General features: G+C 40.2%; 2 protein-coding genes across 15 annotated transcripts in view; both read left to right on the top strand.

Moving 5' to 3' along the window:
• Nucleotides 1-13,899, top strand: part of trim36 (tripartite motif containing 36) — a 33,505-nt gene extending 19,606 nt beyond the window's left edge. For 8 of the 9 annotated variants that reach the window (XM_035992169.1, XM_035992158.1, XM_035992168.1 and 5 more), the window contains 6 exons: nt 137-258; nt 4,955-5,072; nt 5,184-5,389; nt 8,910-9,093; nt 9,523-9,636; nt 10,541-12,785. In XM_035992169.1, coding sequence (XP_035848062.1) covers nt 137-258; nt 4,955-5,072; nt 5,184-5,389; nt 8,910-9,093; nt 9,523-9,636; nt 10,541-10,910 — 1,114 coding nt within the window. In that variant the 3' untranslated portion in view covers nt 10,911-12,785. Of the gene's footprint in view, nt 1-136; nt 259-4,954; nt 5,073-5,183; nt 5,390-8,909; nt 9,094-9,522; nt 9,637-10,540 lie in introns of all 9 variants that reach the window. The other variant, XM_035992147.1, reaches the window with a different exon arrangement.
• A 1,150-nt stretch (nt 13,900-15,049) lies between these two features.
• The window catches only part of ccser1 (coiled-coil serine-rich protein 1), a 128,714-nt gene continuing 120,775 nt past the window's right edge, over nt 15,050-22,988 (top strand). For 5 of the 6 annotated variants that reach the window (XM_031308946.2, XM_031308945.2, XM_035992141.1 and 2 more), the window contains exons 1-2: nt 15,050-15,114; nt 20,978-21,992. In XM_031308946.2, the coding sequence (XP_031164806.1) occupies nt 21,003-21,992 (990 nt within the window). In that variant the 5' untranslated portion in view covers nt 15,050-15,114; nt 20,978-21,002. Of the gene's footprint in view, nt 15,115-18,754; nt 18,845-20,977; nt 21,993-22,988 lie in introns of those variants that run through there. The other variant, XM_035992137.1, reaches the window with a different exon arrangement.

Raw genomic sequence — 22,988 nt, 5'->3', positions numbered from 1 at the left:
ATTTGCGATATATGATCTCAATGCTAGATGGGAGAAATTCCTACACATTGGACCTTTAATGCTAATAAAGATAAGCCTCCATTGATTTGATGTAATTGATTTGATCATGTTATACGTCTGCCTTGTATGTTTTTAGAATCCAGAAGGCCACAGAGTCTCTGAGGACCTTCCACCCTGCATCTGACCCCTGCTTTGATGAGTTTGTGCTGAACACATCTAGAGAAGAAACTCTGCTCAAAGAGATGTGCTTTGGTGGAGGTAAAACAAATTTATTTCAATTAAATGGTGTGAGATAAAAGTGATTAAAATGCCTCATGATTTTATTTCCCCTGACACAATTATTATTGTGACACTCAGTGACTGTTACACAAAACAAGCTTCAATTTTTGAACTTTGTCTTGTATTTTACTTTAAACCTGGATGTTCTTTGTTATCATGCAGTACATTGTTCCACTGTAGTATTTACACACATTGCTTCTCCCAGAAACTTTTGTTAAAGGACAAGCTGCAATGAGAGCTTAACTACGATTGGCTGAAAAAAGTGACCATTGGTTCATGTCAAGAAAATATGGTGACATTTTCTGCTTCTATTCAGCTCTAAAAATGAAGTCTCTTCTCTTTGTTAATGTGTCCTCTAGACCATGGCATAACTTGCTTTATAGCGCAGAGCTTTGCCACTTTAAAAAGTTGGTTTAACTAAATAAGCTAGTCCTTTTTTTAAACCAGACTATGGTCAGAATAAGCTGCTTGTCTTTGCTGTGCTAAGAGGTCAGAGGTCATCTGTGGGATAAACTGGTACAAACCTGGATACACACATAGTGGATTTTACTGCTCTGTGAAGCTTTTTTCTGGTCTGCTGATTAACAAAGGCTTGTTCTATAAAGGACTGTTCATGTTGTAAATTTTCCAGGGATGGAAGGATACATATTTCTTTCATTAAACTGACATACTTCCTTTTTTTAAAGAAAATTAATTGGAGGGATTATTTCACACTATTTTAGATGAAGTGTTATGAGACAGAATGAAAGGCAATAGCAACAAATTATAGAAGCCTGATGCTCGGCCAACAGGAAAATGCATGTTGATGATCATATTGCAGCATAGCACTCAACTGTCAAAGCGCAGGTGAAATGATTTTTTCCACTACAAACTAAAGAGCTGTACCTTCCCTACGATTTTCTGTAACAGAGCACATCAGAGTATAGACAAATATTTCTGCCAAATCTCAAAGAGCTTTAAAGGACTGAACAACTTGGCAGGTTAAAAAAATGTTAAATCAGACAACAAATAATCAATACAGGTTTCAAGAGCAAAGATCAAAAGTCTGCCTATATATTGATCTAAAGCTGGAGAATTGTACGTATTACACTTCCATTATGCACACTTAAACTGAATATTATTGCATTAACAGAGGCATAGTATGGTGTTTATATTGGATCCACCTTTTCACATTCCTGCCTTAAATGCATAATGATTGGCGATTGAGACAGACTCATTATGACTGAGTGATGGTTCATGACATCTGGCTGAGGCTTGTTTCACAACATGCTTAACCTGACAACTGTGTGCCAGTGACTGGGGGAGAGCAGTATTCAATATCATTATAGCAGATAGTGATGGTTAGTTGTGACAGTTCTTTCAGTCATAGTAAGTCAGAGACAGTTGACTGGTGGTTAGGGGCATCCTGAAAAAGAGCCCTATGTAAATGATAAGATGGGCTGTCTAAAGTAAATGGTAAAAGTAAAGATTTGAGTGGCTGCTGTGCTTCCAGACTTCAGGCATTCAAAAAACGTTGCTGACATCGTAGACGAAGCTGAGGTCTTTTTGCCGTAGAGCCATTATCCCCCAAGTGGATGCAGCCAAACAACTGACATTTTTCTGTGACTGTTGGTGAGTTTGTCGCTGTGGACTTTTGTTGCTACACTGGAGCAGCCCTGTTAGTTTGTTTAAAATCAGTGATGTGAGATTTATCTCCGAGGCTACGGTTGGTTCTGTCCGGACTCATGGACCAGTGGGCTAGAAATTGACCACTTTCTGTACTCATTAAAAGAAGAAACGGTTGGATAATCATTAAACTAATTACAGTGAAGTTGATAGTTTGATAAGGGAAATGCTTTAAAAACTAGTGGTTTAAAGAACAATGGATACTTACAGATTGATAAAATGTGTTATGTTGCAAGCCCACACTTTATATGAACAGAAATGATGGGAAAAGTCAGGATTTAGAGAATGAGGTGTACATGCATTCTTCTTTGAACATTCTTCTGGGCCAGTTCAGTCACTGGAGCAGCAACTATTCACATGACACACCAGAAAAAAAGTAGAATAAAATAAGAAGGGGGTGGGGGGGGGGGGTTTGGTGACCTTACATAAAATGCAGCAACCAATTGCATCACCACAACCTACACTGTGCATAGATTGTTTAAAACATTAAGAAGATTTGGCAGCCATTTTGAAAGCTGTGAAAGAAGAACATTGGATTTCATCATCTGTGATGTTTATGTACGTTTTTAATGCAGTTTTCCTTATTTGGATATTTCCATTAATGTGTTAAACCAAATTATGATAGAAATCAAAAATGTTTTGCTGTGTTTTTGTCATTCATTTTATGTTTGTCATTAACAGTTTTGAGACATAACCTCTATATAACTTCTTCTCATCTACCATAATCAAGTAAAACTAAACACTATGTAAAGATGTTTTGAAGTGGAACTAAATCTACTTTTCCCAATCGCCAAATTTGTTTTCTAGTCCCATTGTCTATTCTGCGGTTTTCTTTTTGGCTAAACATTACCCTGAGAAAAACCTATCAAATATTTTATTCAGTCCTCATCTCAGGCTTTCAGGTTAAACTGATTTAAAATGACTGAATATTCATTAGTTTGATTCTCCAGACTCTCCTATAATCACTGTACTGGAGAAAGTGGGTTTTTCATAAAAAAATACCCTAAATGAATCACTGCTGCATCCTTTTAGGAAAGTGCTGCATGCAGCAGTTGGGTGGCGGTCATATTGATGAGTCTTAAATCTTAGCGGCCTGCAGGAGTTGCTGATGCTCTTAGTCTGTGCTCCGAGAGCGAAAAGAAGCTGTAGGGGCATTTATATACTGCAGTAATTTAATTATTATACAGGAATACCTGGGATTTTTAAATACGTCTGAACTGACAGCAAAGCTGTTTCTATTATTCGTTGTCCTTGAGTATGTCTTGTCCTCTTTAACGGTCATAGAAAATATAGTAACTTAATATCCTTTTGTCAAGTTTTGAATAGGATTGGCAGCCATCATGTCGGTGTATAATGCTGTATGCGTCGGCTTTTGCTCAATGTTTTGTAGTCATATCTTCCCCTTTTGGATAACGGCGTGTTTGTCTCTCCCATGTAACCCAGCTGTGGCTCTACTGCAGATTTTGACCCCATGCTCTGCTTCTTGAGAGGCTGTGAAATACTGTGTCAAGTGTAAATGCCCTGTTGTAGTCCATTTCAAATTGGAGTTTTCTTAAAATGTCAGACTGAGAACAGCGCTTTTTTCAACTATTTTCACTTTCAAAGTCAGTTTTTTAATTTAACAAACATCCTCTTAAAGATATGAGTTGAAAATCCAGTTGTCTCACAATCGTAGTGGAATGAAAATGGACACAAGAGAACCGTTCCCTGCTGCCTTCTGTCTGTCAACAGCCAGTCTGGTTTTTTTTTTGTTTGTTTTTTTATATTATTATTTCTGAGTCCCTAAACTCACTTAAACTGTGACTGCTGCCTGCTGTATTGGATGGATGGCTGCCTGTCTGTCTTGTTTGTTTATTGTCTGTTGGTCCATCTGTGAAAACATGAATTCCTATTTGTCACCAGTGACTTTGGAGGCCCAGAAAGCTCGGCAACAGTGGCGAGACTGGTCAGCAAAGGGAATCTGTCTGAATGGAAAGAGTGTGATTGGAAATGTCAAAAGATGGAGAACTAGACAGAGGAAAGATTACAAAGGAGATGAGGAGGGGAATTCTCACAGGGAGAATGAATGATGTGTGTAGAAAAAAAGGCCTTGATTTTTAGAGCAAAAAAGACAATGACCTACATGGTTACAGTAATGTGATTCTATTTCTGGGGAGAAAAAAAATTAGCTTTGGGCTAAGAACAGTAAATGATAAGTTTAACGGAGTGGATTATGTTGAGATAAATCAGAGGACCGATGGAAGGTGGGCTGTTATGTAGATGAATGTAAAGGTTGATGCATACAGAAGGAAATCTTTCCAACCACCAAGAGGAGAAAATGACAATGTGATGAGTAAGTGGACTGATGAGGGAAGTGGCGATGGTACAGAGATGGAAGAAGGTGAAAGTGGGAGAGAGGAAGAGAGGAGTTGTTGGTGGTGGGGGTGTTTTACAAAGTGCTTTTCCTGTCAGGAAGTCTATGTGAAAACCTCTTAAAAGGCTCCATTATGCAAGACAGTCTTGTCCATTGTCTCGAGTGGATAGTCCTGATCCTGACAAATCTAATCTTTGCCTCACTCACACTGCGGCATTTGCTTAAACCCAAGTTATTGAGCTGAAGCCCTATACTAAGCATCATTAAGACGCAGGAGATTTTACTGGAATTTCCCCAATTTAAATGATAGTTTTTCCATGTATGCATTAGATCTGTTTCATCTTGCTAATCACCAGAGACAAGTTTTGAAGCAGTAGCCTCTGTCATCTGTGATATGTGTTAACACTTTGCCAAAATTGAACAATAAAATGCATTGTTTTGTGCTTATTTTAAAATTTGATTTAGTTGGCTGCATATTACACACGTCACACACAATATTTTAGCCCCATTCCATGTCATACACAACTGAAAAACACAAAGTCCACTTGTTTACTCACTACAACTCATTAGCGCATGACCTATGTTGACAGTGTTGCCATCTCTGCATAAAATTTTACTAACTGGTTATGTTTTGCTTCTTTTCTTACTCCTCTCCAGTTCCCGACCCTCCTCTGATTGACTTGTCCAATAGCAGAGTCTATAACGAGGCCTCAATCTGCTGGAGGCTGTCTGATGACCACCTACCTACAGATCACCACGTGCTTGAATACCGCAGGTACAAAGAAACAACGGCAAGAGAAGAGTGGAGGACTGTGTAGAGCCACAGATGAGCTATAGGTTTGTGGGAAAATGTAAATGACTTGACTATAAACTCCTTTTTCTCCAGACTCGGCGGCCCGAGCCAATCCCCGTCCCAGGAGGACGGTGAGGACAGTGGGGTCTGGAGGGCTACAGACAGGGTTTATGGTCCCAGCACTGTGGTGTGTGACCTGGAACCTGACAGCCTGTACTCCTTCAGGGTCCGAAGCTGCAGGAACTCCCTGTTCAGCCCCCACAGCCCTGAGGTCACCTTCCACACACCACCTGCACCTGGTAAGTCTGAGAGGCAGGGTGAATTTTTCCAGAAGATTTGTTGCATATGTCTGTCCCACCCCCCTTCCTTTATCCAAGGCAACAGCTAAGCTCCCCCATCCCCTTTACTTCTCAGGGCAGAGTGTTGTGCATTTGGATTTTAGGAAGACTAGTGCAGTGTCCGTTTGGAGCGCATGCTTGTTTGGAACGGGCTGATTGCTTGGTTCCCAGTATTTTTTTTTCACAACTTAGTAACAGCCTTCACCTTCCCGGCAGTATTGACAAAAGATGAAGCCACCGTTGCTTGAGAAGCTTGTTATTTTGTTGTTTACTGTTACCTCACTTTCACTTTATCGTCTTTGCTATCTCTTTTTTCCTCTCGCTTTCCTCGCTAGCCCTCCTTGCTCGACCATACGCACACTGACGTCTCTCACTCAACGCACCTGCCATTCTCGCTCTCACTTACACTACTCTTGTAACATGCTGCTTGCAGCGTTGTCGGGTGGCGTTGTCGGGTGGCGAAAGCAAAGCGTTCTCAAGAACAACTCATCCGATTGTTAAATGGTAGATTGCACTGCATACTACATTTATTTAGCGCCTTTCTACCATACCGGACATTGCTTCACAATTCTCCCATTCACATACACCAAGGGTGGCGGAGCTGCCACTACATACATGACGCGCCCGTAGGCTCGCTGCTGCTCCTCAGTCAGCGTGTCCCGCCTGTAGGCTCACTGCGACATCTTTTGCGCATGCGGGATCATTTTAAAGACACACACACACACACACACACACACACACACACACACACACACACACACACACACACACACACACAGAGGTTCCTCGATTTATAGTTAGATTATCAGACGACAGATGCTTCTGTCTGTTTTTAAATTACAAATTCTCTTGCAGCATGCACAATGGCATAATAAAGCACAATGGTGTTTTAGTTTTGGCACCATGGTAATGGTTTTTGTGTTTCAGATGGCTGAAACCAATATAGCTTTTGTCTGAGTGTATGGGAGTGGAGGCTGTTGTACAGCGTGGCAGCTTGGTTAAAAAAAGTATTTTAAGCTTGCCTGACAGACACAAGGTGGAATTCATTAAAATCCATCATTATCCCCAACCATGTGCTGAAATTGAATTCAAATCATATCATCCCAACAAGGGACTGTGTCACTTTGATTTATATTCTGCTTGGCAATTATTTCATTCTCCTCGCTTTGGACCACTTGCGCTGATTATTCGTGCTGTATTCTATGGTATTGTCACTTAGTTTTGACAGACTTCAGACTGCACATTTTCCCCTCCCATGACAGGAGCCTGCACACATGCCATGTCACTCCCTGATCTGATATGGCTGTGCTTTGATTTGTGTCCTGCACAAACCTTGTCATTTGTGTTCCACATTCCTGTGCTCTCTGGTTCGTGTAAGACTGAGTGGATGGATTCACTGTGCGTCAGTAATGAGGTGAAATTTCAGGCCAGGGTGAAAAGCAGAGGAAAAAACATGCACTGGCTCTCATACGCACACCGCTACTCATGATGAAGCATGAGCGGACACAAATGTTTGCGTGACATTACAATATGTAAGCACTTAGATCTTTGCTTGTCAGCATTTATCAGTCTCGATAGTCATTTGGTGAGTAGGATATCATTCGGCCCCTCAAAACCCAAACTGGACTGCATGTTTAGTTGCTAATATGCTCGCGTGAAAAGCACATTGCTGCTGAATCCACAGATTTCAAGGTCTGGTTTGACCTGTCCCAGGTGCTGCCATACTATAAATATCTGGAGCTTCTTCTTTAAGGGGCGCTATGCAGTTTTGGCAATTTCTTCGCTGTTTTCTCGCTTTTTGCTCGCAGGTTTCTCTATAGAGCTCCACCTACAGCTTCGGAATAGATATTTGGCAGCACTGTCGTAAAAACTCGTTGGCAACTCTCCCCCCTCCCATCTTCTCCCTCTGGTCATGTGGATTTGTTTTCAAAGAAGCCGGTGAACGCACAGAGCCATGTCCACTGAGGTTTTTCTAGAAATATTACCCTTCTCTCCCGGGTCCATAACATTATTCTTTTTTCCTACAATGGCCTTAGAACGCTGTCGGAGCAGAAGCAACTTGCGTTTTCCAACATCAAGCTGACAAGAAACTCTGTGGCAGATAAAGTTTCTGATCAAAGATACTTACAAGTGCAACAGCAAGAACGCCAAGTCAGCATCGGATTTGCAGGCTTCTGTTTGTCTCAGTTCTCGCCATCCTGAAAACGCAGGTCCGATGTTTACTCGTGTCTGACTCCTCGCTTGGTCAGTCTGCCGTTTCCTCTTTCTCTGTTCCTCCGACAATGCTTTCCTAGCTTTCTGCTTCTTTTTTGCCGGCTCAGCCTTGACAATGGTGTGAAAAGCTCTATAGCTAGCCCGTTCCTGGATGGGGGCGTGTAGCGGCGTGTATGTGTACAGTGCCGTGAAGCAATTTGTTGAGACCTGATATCACGCGATACTTCCTGACTCTAAGGCTGGCGGCACGCCGGCCCAAAGTTGCAAGGGTGGTTTTTCCGCTCACAGGCACTAGGGGGAAGCGAGACGGCCACCATTCAACCCGGGAAAAAGTCGTATAACCATTCCAATGACTCCGAAGCTGTTCAGTTAATGTAAATTAAGCTAAAAAAACAACTGCATAGTTCCCCTTTAACTGGTCAAATTAAATTAAAAAATTCAAATATTGTTGCTTTGGCACTAATTTCATGCATCAATTACGTTTGCCCCTATTTTTCTTTATTTATTAAATTACATTATTAAATACATTTTGTAACATGGATGCCGCTAACACAGTTTCATATTGAAAATAAAACCCAATGACAAGACTTTAATCTTTAGAGAATACAAGATTGTATGCACCTGTTTGCTTAGGTTTCTGACATGGCACTTGATTTGGTATTAGATTTAGGCATGCTTGCAGTAAGTATCAGTGTATCCCTACTACATAACTTATTAACAACATTGCTGCAGCATTGTTGTCTGTTCATTGTTCACCCCTTAGACAGGCTCACTATTATCATTATCATGGCCTAGTTGTTGGAAGGACTTCCCTAGACACAATGCAAAATGCAAATTAACTGGTCTTCCCCAGTGTAGACCTTGGATTGCATGGGATGGTTGAGTGAACAGGCATAATCATGTCAGCCTATATGTATCCTGGATTATTGTAATCGTGGCCTCTGGCCCATAAACTATTTATAGAATGCATTTTATGGAACCCAGATGATGAATATAAATGACAGCTGCACCTAAGAAATGAGGATAGAGTTTCATGGCTGTTCTTCATTGCGTGATGACGATGATGTTTAGCTCTTTAAGATTGTGCTATAGCACCCTCATGTGTCAGCTATTGTCCCCTACAAGCCTGTTTATTCCTAAGAGGGAACAAACCACTGTCTTTTGCACACTTTAAGTTGTTGCTTTTCCTTGTTTTGTCCACCTTTTTTGTCATTTTGTCTTCCCTCATTCGTCTCGGCTCATTTGCCCTCTATCTCTTCACATACAGCTTTTGGTTTCTTGTTCAGCGACAAGTGTGGCTTCAGTACGGAGCGGCTCATTCTAAACAAGCGAAGGGACACTGTGGAGAGCGTAGCAAGCATGGCCTTCCTCCTGGCAGCAGAACGTGTGCAGACGGGCAGTTACATCGGACTAGACTACATCATTGGGGATATGGGCATCACTCAGGGAAGGTATGCTAAAAACTGACAACTCTAGGACTTTGTATAAAAAAAAAAAGTTGTGTCCAGCAGTATGCTTAATTTGCTACATAAATTACTGTTGCAAAGTGAGCCTCAAAATAGATTTTTCAGGCAGTGTAGCACACAATGTGGAAGCTTTCTGGTATCTTGTTAATTAGCCTATCAATATGTCATGCTGTCTGGATTTAAAATATTAAGAGGGAGGATGCAGAGATGGAACTTTATTTTCGAGCACAAGGTGGTGGGATTATTAAACTGTCATTTATGTACCGTTTTTATTGGCTTTACCTCCATTCAGAAAGTCACTGTAAGGTGATTTGCACCAGGGATGTCAGGATAAATCAGAAAATTAGTGTATCAATGGGTCATCATAATTTCCAGTCCTGCAGTAAAAAAATGAATTGCTCTTTTGTTTTGCAGACACTATTGGGCCTTCAAGGTGGAGCCATACTCCTACATGATTAAAGTTGGAGTGGCCTCCGACTCAAAGCTGCTTGAATGGTTTCACAATCCAAGAGATACCAGCAGCCCAAGGTAAGTGCAAGCACATGTCTACATACACAACACACGGCTATCATCTACAATTCCAAAGTCCATAATCAACAGACATGGGGAAACTGAAACAAAATTGTACACATTCTGTTTGTCATACCTGACTGCAGCACACACACACCGACACAATCTCAGCCTGGAGAGAAGTGTGTTTGAGTCATACCTAATCCTGTGATGTAAGCGAACCAGTATAAACTCGTAAAGAGCTTACTCTCAGACAAAGCCTGCCTTTCTCATTGGATTAGCTCATGTAAAAGCATGTAAAGGAACACATTTATTAACGCAAATACATTTAAATTCTATGGTAATTATATAATGCATGCAATGGGATAAGCACCGGGCAGCATTCTACTAGTCATTTAAAGGTTAAGTATGCATTTTCTTCCCTCTAAAGAACATGACTGAAAAATAAAATCTTTTCCTTTTCTTAAGAAATATGTAAGTATAAGTAATAGCATAGTCTATTTTGTTTTTATGTTAAAAATCTTAAATTTTTATACAAATAAAATAAAAATTAAAGGTTGACATGACCAAGAATTCACTGGTTCAGACCCCCCAATATGTGAATATTAGTATTTGGCAGAATTGTAAATTGAATGTATTTGTGTTTTGTGTGCATTTGTCAGACAAAGCAAAACATTTAAATACATCAACTTGGAAAATTGTGGGCCTTTTCTCTATTTCCTGACATTTTTAGACCAAACGATTTAATTGAGAAAATCATTAGCTATGAGTAAATTATTCTTCACACCCTTGGAATGAATTGGGATAGATCATCACTCTTCTTTTTTTATTTTACACATGATTATGATTCTGGCTTTGACATAGGTTTCAAAACATGCTCATCTATCCTCCCTCTTCATCTTCTTCTTCTTCCTTTCATAAGGTATGACCATGATAGTGGACACGACAGCGGCAGTGAAGATGCATGCTATGAGCTCTCCCAGCCCTTCACCCTCCTCACCCTGGGCATGGGCAAACTCTTCATCCCCAAGACTTCTTCATCCTCCTCTGCCTCCACAGCAAACGCATCCTCCGGTGACCCTGGCAACCGTGTGCTACCCATGCCACAGCGCTTGGGTGTATGTCTAGATTACGACGAGTGCCGGGTGTATTTTTACGATGCCGACACCATGAGGTGCCTTTATGAGAGGCAGGTTGATTGTTCGGGAACAATGTATCCAGCTTTCGGGCTCATGGGCAGCGGCAAGGTTCAACTGGAAGAGTTCATCACGGCTAAGAGACTGACCTTCTGACGAGGGAGGGAGCATCTTGATGCATTAAGACCTGCTTTTGTTTAATCGTTGGCATGTTCTTGGAAGTTTCATTGACAGGGTGATGGGAGTACAATCCAAATAGTTTTTTCTGAAGGTCAGATGAGGCAGATGTGATCAGGGCCTTTGGTTCTTAATGTGAAAATAGGATTTGTGCCAGAGACTGGCCTATTTAGAGTTGGCGTGTATATGTATGATTCATACACAAGAGTATGACGCTGAATATTAGTGTCCACATACAAAGGTCTTCAGAGGTTGGTACATGGTATGTGAAAGGTCTTCTCTACATACCAAAGGCTCTGTATCTGTTAATTGTATTTGACCTGATTTTAATTGCCAGCTATGATCAGCTGTTATTGTATCAGAATTGGCTGCAAAGTTAGTCTGCAGCTACTCTAAATCTTTGTTTTAAAATGAAACGCCTTTGATCTTACACTTTCTTTTTGTGTCAAGTATGTTTATAGATTATTTTGTGTGTATTAATTATTGGGTGGTCTTTTTTCCTTTGGCTCTTTTCTTTAACTATTTGTCTAAATGTAGCAGCATAGGTAAGATGTAATCTTGGTGGACCTGAAAGCCTTGTAGCTACTATGAAGCTAGCGCCTTTGTGCCTTTTTGTTGTATTTTTAGGAAATGGGTCCCTTAGTTTGCTCTAGCAAGCAGATGTTGGTGTCATTGCACAAGCATTATGGAAATACTTAAATACCGTATGAGTTTTTACTGTAGGTAGTTCGATCACAGACACTGGTGTCAAAGTTATAACTGTTAATGGAATTTATTATACGTATTTACTCTTGACTTCATCACAGAAAACACTACTTTTTCTCCTCTTCACAATTATGTTCAGCTGTTTTTGCACAATTTGATGAATGAAACTTCGCACATGATAAATGTAACAATCACATTTCGATCACTACTTAGTTTAGCTTCTTCACTTGAAATGTTGTAGACATAATTGGCACATTGATGTCTCACAGTGACTGTAACATTCACAAAAGCGTTCCCCTTTCCTTACTAACAAAAGGTAATCCTGGAGAAGTTACTTGGATTTTAAAGCCTCTCTCTGTTTGCACTGCACTACATGTGACGCTATAACACCATAAAACCAGCCAGGTACCAGAACACTGTACTTGTGGTCAACGTCAGTTTGACAGCTGCAAAGTCACAAATAGCCAAAGCGTGTTGGTCCTGGTGCTGACTTAAGTGCAACACACCACTCTGTGGCCTAGCAGCCTTTAAACACAGTTTAAAACAGTTATTCAGGTTCTTACAAGAAGTGCTATCACAAAACACACTGTTCAGTACCTTTTACTATTTAAACCACTGTTGACTTCTATTGCAGACACATGTAAGTGTAGCATATTAGTATGTCACCGGTGAGACAGACAGATCACCTAAATGGTTGATTGGCTTTGATTAAATCAGCTCAGTTATCCAAGTCTAAGAGAGCACACTACACAGACTGTTTGCTGGGCAACCACACTTGGTTTTTGTATAGACGTATACTGTATATGTGCCTGCACATGGGTTTGTTTGTTTGTACATTCATGTTTATTTTGATTTCTGGAGGGTTAGGGTAATCGGTGTAAGTGTGTGTTTTCTCAGGTGTCTGGCCCTGATTGGGACCCAATGCTACCTACCTCTATCTGTCAGGCCTGGAAAACCTTAACTACTGTACCTTTCCTCACAGAAACAAGTTTGGTTTGATTTGCAGCTTTGTTTTGCAGCTTTGTAACAGTCTGTTATCTCCGATATCTCCGCCTTCTCTTTAACGTCAGATAATGAGATGATATTTCTAAAATCTTTGATTTAACTTCCATGTACATATTAATCCAGAGTATATTATTTTCAGTGAAATAAAGTACATCTTAAATGTATGTTAGCTTGTGTTTGCTTGTGCACTTGAAAGAGTATCACTATTGGTGGAAATTACTGTAAGCAGATGCTACCTTGTTCAGCTGCCTTTGTCAAGGGAGTGGATTTCAAATGGTACTAACAACCTTTACTTCCTCCTTTTTGTGGTGTTGGTTTGATTAGTCAGTTTAAATGTTTTGGTTGTGATGTGGACCACATCGAGGGTTTTTGTTTTGGGTTTAAAACATTTAATAACTTCATGATCTTACATACAATGAAATATTGGATTTCTGTAATTGTGCATATAATGTCTCACAGGTGTTTCTGTCAATTATTTTCACTCCAATTTTCAGAGGTCAGACCTGAACCTTGATTCCTGTATTTTAAAATTGACTGTTTAATCATCTTTAAAACACGTCTATGCATTTATGAATTTGCAGGCCAGGTTTATGGTTTTATTTTCATCACAGAATGTATTCATGTTAATTACAGAACAGACAGCTGAATGTTCGTTTTTTTTTTGTTTTTTTTTGGTTTGTTTCACTCTTGGTCACAGCACCGTTGTATGCAGTTATAGAAAACTGATAAAAGGCGTGTAATCTCAACATCTCATCTGATTCTAAATTTAAATGCATGCTAGCCTGCTTTTCAGTAATGCATTTAGAACCAAATATTTAGCAGGCTGGCTCTCAATTTAATTCCAAGCTAGCACTTTAAAATCTGTAAGATATCAGCAGCTGTTTGGCTCTGCTGGTGTGTATAATAAGTGTGTGTGTGCAATATTACTAAACGGGCTGTAGAAAACAGTTTAGACATAAGCCTATCAAGACAATTTGCACTGTTATAGTTTACTTCATGGTTTAAATGGGCTTTTCCTTGATACAAAACACTACTTGACTTGTAATTGTGTTTTTTCTCTGTAACACTCTGAACTCTAAATAAGTGACAGTGTATTTGTCCCTATGTGTTTTCTCCAAAGGATTTGGATGTGGTGGGTTTCTTTATGTAGTATGTAATGATGTGGAAATAGTTTGCTCTGATTCCTGTAAATGCTACACTTTTTAATTTGCTGTGTGGGGAGTTCAATAAATAAATAAAACTAGTGTTTTTAAATCTATTTTGTCTTTTTGATATTGTTGACATATTTTTTGTAGTTGTATAGTACTCCGATTCATTTAACAGATGTGGAATGTGCAAACGTTTAGGCAGCCTGTTAGTTACCACTTTGTAAAACCTACTTTAACAGAAATCACAACCCCTATGTTCACAAATGCTGTCTTGCATGCAACGCATAGTTGAGATTTAACCACAAATCTTTCACATGGACATATTTGGGGCAATGTGGAAGCATAGCAAAACCTTAAATAGCTCATGTGTTGAGTTGAGTGTAGGATGTCTGTCTTGTCATACATCTTTGTAGTTTCACTGGGACATTTGCTTCCAGGAATGGTGCATTACACAAAACAAAACGTATTAAAAGATTAGAGGGACAGTTACAGTATGATCTGAAACCAATACACAATGATTTAGCTGCTTATTGCTTTGCAAATTCTGCATGTACAGTATATATTGTTGCAGAGTGCTATATGCAGAATCATGAATCTGCCCACAACCTAATTTAATTCCTCTGGTGTTAATTTAATTTTGTATTTAATCTAAATTATTTAAGTCTACCTACTTTATTTTATAGCTTTTATTTGAATTTTTTCATCCTTCATTTTGTATATAGTTTATGTAGTATTCTATTTTCTTTTTAATTATTTATCTATTCTCTTATCTCTGCAGTGATTAATGCCCATGCGTCAGATCAATAAAGTATGATTTATCTTAGCTTACAAAACAGCATACTCATGTATACATACCATTGGAGAAAATATTGCTATTTTAGGGATACAAAGTGAATGCCAAATCTATTCAATGTTAGGCTGCTGTTTTAATATTTAGTGTAGGCTTCTATGTATGAGAATAATCCATTACAGATGGATTTATTGATGATATTCGACCGAATTGTCCATCCACCTGCTGAAGGATGCTGAGCAGGGGGAGGATGGGAAGAAGGAGGAAGAGGAGGCGGGACGTCACGCTGTGCACGCTCGCGGCCTCTCGTTGCAACGCGGAAGAGACGAATGAGGAAACTAGACTCCACGTCACTGAGGTGTAATATCGGCGTCAGTGCAACACAAGGTGCTACCTCAGTACGATTTCAGAACCATTGTACACTTCCAGATAACCTCACTTAGGATAGGATAACTCGTATGACCACAAAGCGAAGATATAGTCAGCTGTTTCTGCATAGAGCGGCGTCGGTAGAGACACTGGGAATCCGCTGAAGGTAACGTACGACTGTGTGTTTGTCCGCTGCCTGCTAGCCAGCCCTGCTGAACCACCGGACCGTGCCTGCTACAGTATTTCCTCTGAGCACCAGTGACCTTTACAGCTTGAAGAAAGCGATACATAGCGTTTATATTGATATAATGTCGTAGGTACCATTAGTGCCAGAGCTTAATTGCAGCGGTTGAGTGTCAGTGAAATGACCCAGCTAGTCTGGATTTAAGGTCGGCAGGCTCAAAGCGTTGTTGACGTTTCGGTTTGACAGTTGTTGATGTCCCGCTGTGCTGCTGCTACTGCTGCTGCTGTTACATGCATTTACATGCTTTTACTGCATCTCATCTCAAGCAAACTGTATAATCTGATAACTGGCTATAGTTAATTCGTGGGCAGAATAAAAAAGCAACCGGGCCGTTGGACATTTGCAAGAACTGTTGGTAAAGGCTTTAAGTACACAGTAATTACATGCTAAGGCCCTATTCTTTGATTTTTGATGCTTTGGACAAACGTGGAGTACCCTTCATCACTAATCATTAGGCTGCAAGGTGCCACTATATCATTAACCATTGTAAATATAAGAAGGTTTTCAGCAAAACCTTAAAGGGACACTCGATTTCACACATAGAGACACGTGTTTACTAACACCTGTGAAAACTGTTGTGAAATGCTCTCTGTGTCTCTGGAGTGAGCTTTGTAAAGTCTGACTAAATAACCTGGAAGATTTATAACAAAAGGCACAACCCATTTTTCAGCACTTCTGTATCTGCTTGTTTTTTCCAACAGTCTCTCTCTCTATGCCGTGTATGTGTTGTCAAGTTGGTGAATGTTTTACTCAGTTTGCTTGTGTTCTATTTTCATTTGCAGCATGTTTTCTAAAGGCTACGTATAGTTGTCAGAGTCCTTGCTTGTGTTTTGCTTGTGTTTTGTCTATTTGCATGTGTTTTGCAGTGTGTTTCTCTGCCGCCACCCTAGCTTTCATTGTTAACACATATACGGTATCCAAATGTCAAATTGATGTTCATATAATGGGATGTGTAACCTGAATTAGCAGATGTTTTTAGTCTGCAGTTTCTGTTTCTTTAGTGACCCCAAACAAGATTGTTGCCATATGTTGATAGTAGCAATGTTTCCATTACATTTGTCATTGAGTCCCTGATTAAAAAGGTGTCCTCTTGCTCAAGATAGCTTGTTGTTTTTACCACATGTCCTTGCTCGCATAGACAAGGTTATCAGTTTTGTTATGCTATTCCTTACATAGGTTGCAGAAACTAACGTGATATGTTGATGACGATATCACCTAGTCTGGCTATCACCATACCAAGCTCAATCTTTTAAGATTGAACATTAGTCTGGAGAGTCTGCTCTGTATTTTCTACTGCACAAGAGGCGTGATCAACAGGCATAGTTCAAATGACTCGGTACGCAATTGGATAGTCCTTCAACCAATCAGACCAACGATCCGGGTGACGTAGCAGCGACAGCAGCATCAACGGGTTGCTGCGATTCGGTGGCCGCTATGTTGAATGTAAACAAAAAGCTGCTTGGTCGCTTCTCTATTGTCATCATGTTAAACCCGCCAATAGCGCGCCAGGTGGATAAGCCAGTTTGTGATTGGTCCACGCAAAATTGTAACGGAAGCAGGATAGATACATTTACAGGTTTCCAGCCTGAGCTGCAGGGCAAAGTCAAATTGCTGGCAGATCGGGCTGGGTTTACCCAGTCTAGATATCACCCATTGAAGCCAGCTAACTCCCTCTTTAAACACACACCTGCTAAAAGCAATTCCCCCCAGGCTAAAATGAATGCTTATCCTTACTTTGGTAGAGCCACTGTGTTCCATTTGTTAAAGTAATCGCAAGATCAGTCACAAGGATACTATAAAAGCTTTTATGAAGCATATTGTTTTCTGTATTCAATTTCAGTCAGTACTAAGTACAGCCGTACAGTGTTGCCCAATATGTAATCTTCCATTACATGTAATGAGATTATGGTTTGTATGTAATGACAATTGTTGTGAAAAAAAGATGTGAGCCTGTTTTATAGGAAACACCCAGTTATTCACACCCCCATACACACCTTTTATTCTTTCACACCGACAGATACTTGTGTATCAGTGTAAGAGTGCAATGGGATTGGAATTTTGACCCATACATTAGCCTGCTGATTTATTATAAAACTAGTGTTGTCTCAGGCTGTAGAGTGTGCTGATAAGACAATGCAAACTACACAGCAGTGCAGGAATAAAATACTTCAAGCTACGCTGATTTCTTTGGCACATTTTGTGATCATTAGGAGCATGGCAGGGGCTCCCCTGGACTACTAGAGCTATTTATTTTAAAACAATGTAATACCAACATATTTTGAGTATTACATGCTATAATTGCATCGTGACAGTCTGCATTTGAAATAGAAAGATGGCTCTACATGCAAGTATGATGGTGCAAACACTAATACTCTGAAAGGCATTGAACTGAACACAAACCTATTGAATAGAAGACTTCATACAAGCAGTCAGCACCTATCTGTGAAAATAAAATGTGTTGTATCTTGATGGCTGTTAACGAAAGCTGATAATATTAATAACAACTCTTTTAAAGTAAATATTAGGGTAAAACCTCTTAGGGTGTTTCTGATTTGGTACTGATTTGCATTGTATTATTTACCCATCCATATTAGCAGCATTCATTTGGTTAGCATTTTATCATTTTGGCTCACTGTAAATGTGGACAATTGCTTGGAAAAAAACCTACTAAAGCGGAAGAGGAACTGAGATGAGAAGTTTCTAACACAGGTAGTCTCACTTCTTGTGCACTGGCCGAGCAGTGAGGAAGTGAGCACCTGCTTCATTGCAGTACTACCTCTCTACCTCCTATTTTTGTAAGCTTTAGCGTGGGCAGACTTCATGTGAGGTAACCTGCACTTGTTCACGCTGTGATTTTATATCATGCTGGTGAGAAGTGTTTTAATGACATAGCTGCGTCAGGCCATTATGTACAGTAACATAATGTACGTATGTCCATCAGTCCAACAGTCAAAGTAATGTGAGCGTATCTGTCTGACATTTTACTACTCCCCAGGCCTGACACCTTATACTTTACACCATTGCTTAAAAGAGTTGTATTATCACCCCTGATTGGTAAGAGGTGTTCTCAATCTGTTTTTAATCTCTGTCTAATTTGTTAGAGGATGTTTACCATGACCATGACCTGGTCAAACGTGGTGTTGACGACAAGCAACTAAGCGCAAAGTTCTGCTGGCTCATCCGAAAAAAGGAAGTCTCAAATGAGTGTCAAAACGTTTGACAGGGCTGCTAACCTGCATTGTATTTTGACTTGCACAGATAGCTTGAAGTGGTCCAGGACAGTTTCTATGGCATTACTGTAAATGCTATTGGCCTCCTCTGTGTGTGTGTATATATATATATATATATATATATATATATATATATATATATATATATATATATATATATATATATATATATATGGCATTATGCTGAGGTAACTTTGTATGAAAATAGGAAATGCATCACTGTGTATTGAGAACTTGATCAAATTTATTTTCAAGGAGGTGACACACTCATAAGCCACTTCAGTAAAGGGTGTTAATGTAAGCTTATTACACAGAGATCGAAAACAAAACGCTTCAGTAGCTCTCACAGATGCAGCTTCTTCAACATTATGAGGAATACATAGTCACTGTTTGGCTAATTAGTTGCAGAAAACAATAAAAAAGTGAGTATTTACCGAAATGAATGTCTTCCTGTAATCTGTGAATCAATGCTTGGAACTATTATTAGTTCTTACAAGCAGTGAGACAATAACCCTGCTTTCAAGGCATTTACTAAGAGGCTTGCTAATTGTAAACTGTATAAATAGTTTTGTAAATGAAGATTACATGAGGCACAACCTCATAGCCTTAAACTCTCGATTTGTACTCTCAGAAACAGGCAGTGCAGTTGAAATGGTGAACAGTTAATTTTCCTAATGTAGCCTATCTGAACCAGAGGCCAGGAAAGTAAGGCTTGTCATAACTTTTCAAATATCCTTTTTCTTTTCTATGTCTGAGATGATAATCTTTAAATAGGGCTTTTTCTTTTTACATGTGCTTTCAAACAAGTCAGTAACCGATTTAAGCAGTACATACACAAAATGCTTAGGAGCACAGTAGGAATTAGGGTTGGGCGGTAATACGGTAAAAAAATAGCAATAAAAATAGCAACGGTGTCAGTTTCAATACCATCATTAAAAAAAATGCAATGCACTTATATAGGAGACAAGGATTAAATATAATTTATGTAATTATGTGTGGTTGTCATCACGTGACAGTGTGGAGGAGAAAGTAGTTTTTTTGTAAGTTGTTGTTATGTTATTATTGTTTCAGTGTTAGTGTTTGGTATTCAGTTTCTGAACGGTGCACAAGTCAACAGTTTGGTGACGCCGTCTGAGCCTTACGTCATAATTTTTAATTAGTCACGGTAATACCGTATACTGCGGTAAAATAGGGAGAAGGTTTGACGGTATCAAAATTTGGATACCGCCCAACCCTAGTAGGAATGCATCAGAATCAGCCATTTTTTATGTACTAGTGCAGTGCCCATTGAAAATGTGCCTGTTTGGAACAGGCTGATTGCTTGGCCTGTGGTATTGCTGCTTGTAGAATTCATCAAAACCACAAATCACAAAATATCACAATGAAAATGTGGAGTAATCAGACTGCCATGAGTCCATGAGGCAACCTCATGGACTCATGGCAGTGAGAGCTAATCAGCAAAAAGCTGAGTTAATCAACCACCAGAACCAGACTGTGTGTGTGTGTGTGTGTGTGTGTGTGTGTGTGTGTGTGTGTGTGTGTGTGTGTGGTGAGAGAGAGAGAGAGAGAGAGAGAGAGAGAGAGAGAGAGAGAGAGAGAGAGAGAGAGAGAGAGAGAGAGAGAGAGAGAGAGAGAGAGAGAGAGAGAGAGAGAGAGAGAGAGAGAGAGAGAGAGAGAGAGAGAGAGAGAGAGGAGAGAGAGAGAGAGAGAGAGAGAGAGAGAGAGAGAGAGAGAGAGATCGTGTTGTATGATCGTTAACGAATTTAACATTTCAGCAGAGGTGTTCATTTCCATACAGGTTTAGTGGCTGTAGTATGAGATTTGATTTGTGGGGGTATTTAGTCTAGCAGCAACAGGATAAACAACACTGTTTACACATAAATTACCAATACCTGAATAGCAAAAATCTATCTATATATATATATGATTCATTTTACTGTTGATTAATCCATCCAAGTTTCTCAAAGTCCAAGGTGATGTCTTTAAATCTAAAACCCATATTGAGTTTAATATGGTATAAAAAAGAAAAGAGCAGGAAACCTCCATATTTGAGAGGCTAAAAACAGCTTTTTCTGTTAGTTTTGCATGAAAAAGTACTTTATCGATCATTATATATTATAATTATATATATACTTTATTGATAATTATCAAAATAGTTGACAATGATTTTTTCTGTCAGAAGCATCTGCAGCAGCAACTTGTTTTGACTCATTCAGCATGGGAAATGTGATCTGATAATGTGAGATTTCTCACCACAAACTCTTCACTGAAGCACTGTATTATTATTATTATTATTATTATTATTTTTTATTAGAAGGTTATCAATGAACAGCAATCATTTAGTTTTTTGAGATGTTTTACCTGCCACATTAGAAAGCGTATTGCATGTCCAAAGTTGAGAATGTCACAATTATTGAGTGCCGCATCACTTCCCAGCAACAAATTAAAAACATCTAAGCTAATCTTTTTGTCTGGGTTCATGTTGAATGTGAATCTACGTATGTTGATGCTTGTTGTATCCGTTGAAAGGTTTTTGTGTTTTGTTGTTCCCTCAGAGTGCCCCACTGCCTTAGCTTCTAGATGGGTGAATCAGGCTCACGCCGCTCTACACTTGTTTCCCGCCTGCCAATCTTCCGCCGCAGCAGCAGTAAGAGGCAGGAGTCTCTCCCCTCCTCTCCGTCTTCAGGGGGACAGGGCAATGGCGTCCACACCTCTTCGCCCTCCAGCACCAACTCCAGTTCTGGCAGTACCGGGAAACGCCGGAGCCTTTTCCGAACTCCATCTCTCAATTTCTCAGCTAAACGCAATAGTGTTCCACGTGTCCAGCCTATCAACCTAAACCTCACACCCCCGCTGACACAGAGCACTGACACAAACGGAAATAACCAGCAGGCGATAACAACGTCACTGTCAACAGGGTTCAGTGAAGGTGGTGGACGCCCCAAGTCACGCCACTCATTTGGGTTTGGCAGCCACAAGCAAAAGAAAATCCCACGCTCTCAGACCGAGGATTTGGAAAAAGTGTCCTCCTCCTCCTCCTCCACAGCCAATCGAAACGTATTCATCAACTGTATCAGTGGCTCAGGGGCCAATGAGGGCGATGACTCTGGGTTCCTCGATGACTACAGCGGTGGCAGTAATAACAAACGGTCATCACGGAAGAAACAGCTGCTGCCCAAATCTTTCTCAGCTCACCACCGCTTCTCCCGGACCTCCGATCATCACAGACCTCCAGAAGTGAATCTGGAACCTCCAAGCTCCACCACCATCACTCCAGAGGCAGGAGGGCTCACCCCGGGGTCATGGCCAGGGGAGCTGCTTGGTGCTGGAGGGGAGAGCTCACTCCAGTCCCCGATGATATCAGAGGACCAAACCACAGCCATCACCCCTTCAGAGTTCATCCCCATCACAGAGGATTCTGTGTCCGAGGTGGATGCTCTGCCAGCTCCCAGCCCCGGATCTGGTTTAGCCCCAGAATCTGCCTCTGTGCCTGGTCCGGCTGTTGACACAGCTCCACCTGAACCCCCACCTGCTCCAGAGAACTTCAGCGTGGCTGTCTCTAACTCCCAGGTAGTATGCTCGTTTTACGCTCTTTTCTCTCTCTTTGAATCATCAAATGGAGTCAAGTGGGTTAATCAGTATAGACAAACAGTATGCTCCATGTCAAAAGTTGCTTGTAATCGTAATGCCACAGCATTTCATTAAAAAAATACAACATTTTGACAAGCATGCTAAATTATCGGAACAATAAATCTTTCTGCTCGTAAACACAACGAACAGTATTTTTATGTTTAAAAAGATTGCACTATTAGTGCTTCAGGAATAGACAATACAACCATTGGATGTCAAGAACAAAAAACCATAAGGGAGGAATATTTATGACCACTGTGTGGAATGTGGCATAAAAATTGAGCACCAGGCATGAAAAGTCCTTTAATCAAAAGAGCTAATGCATGAAAAATGTCTGAAAACTGCCCTCCACATTTCACACCATTGCTTGCAGAACTTTTCCTTCTTCAAAGAATTTATTCTATTTAATTTCCTGGCAGAGGAGGGAACTCCAGAAAGAAAAGTATAACAGCTGCAAGACAAAGCTCTGCACTTAGTCCATTGAAGAGTAAATACTGTATGACTGTGCTATCTAACCATGCACACTTTGTTGCCTAAGGATAGAGATGTTCTGATACCGATACCAGTATCAGTATCGGTATCGGCTCCGATACTGCCTAAAGCACTTACGTTCTGTGGCATTCATTGTTTGTGTTTGTTCATGTTTCACAAAGAGTTTAACCTGAGCCAGACTGACAACAAAGATAGAAATAATATCACATCCATACAGGGATAGTAGTATACAGTTGTTAAAACATAATCAAATATATGACACACTGGTATCGGATCGGTACTCGGTATCGGCCGATACGCAAGTTCAGGTATCAGAATCGGTATCAGGAAGCAAAAAATGGTATCAGGCCATCTCTACCTGAGGACACAAATATCTGCCTAGTAAATGCATTCTAAAGTGGGGTTTCCTCTCTGTAAACTGTCAGGTTTTTGCATCATTGGATT

The sequence above is a fragment of the Sander lucioperca genome, chromosome 2 (assembly GCF_008315115.2).
Source record: "Sander lucioperca isolate FBNREF2018 chromosome 2, SLUC_FBN_1.2, whole genome shotgun sequence".
In the NCBI taxonomy this organism is placed as follows: Eukaryota; Metazoa; Chordata; class Actinopteri; order Perciformes; family Percidae; genus Sander; species Sander lucioperca.
Note: the sequence above shows the minus strand (reverse complement) of the source record. Positions and strands in the feature narration are given on the sequence as shown.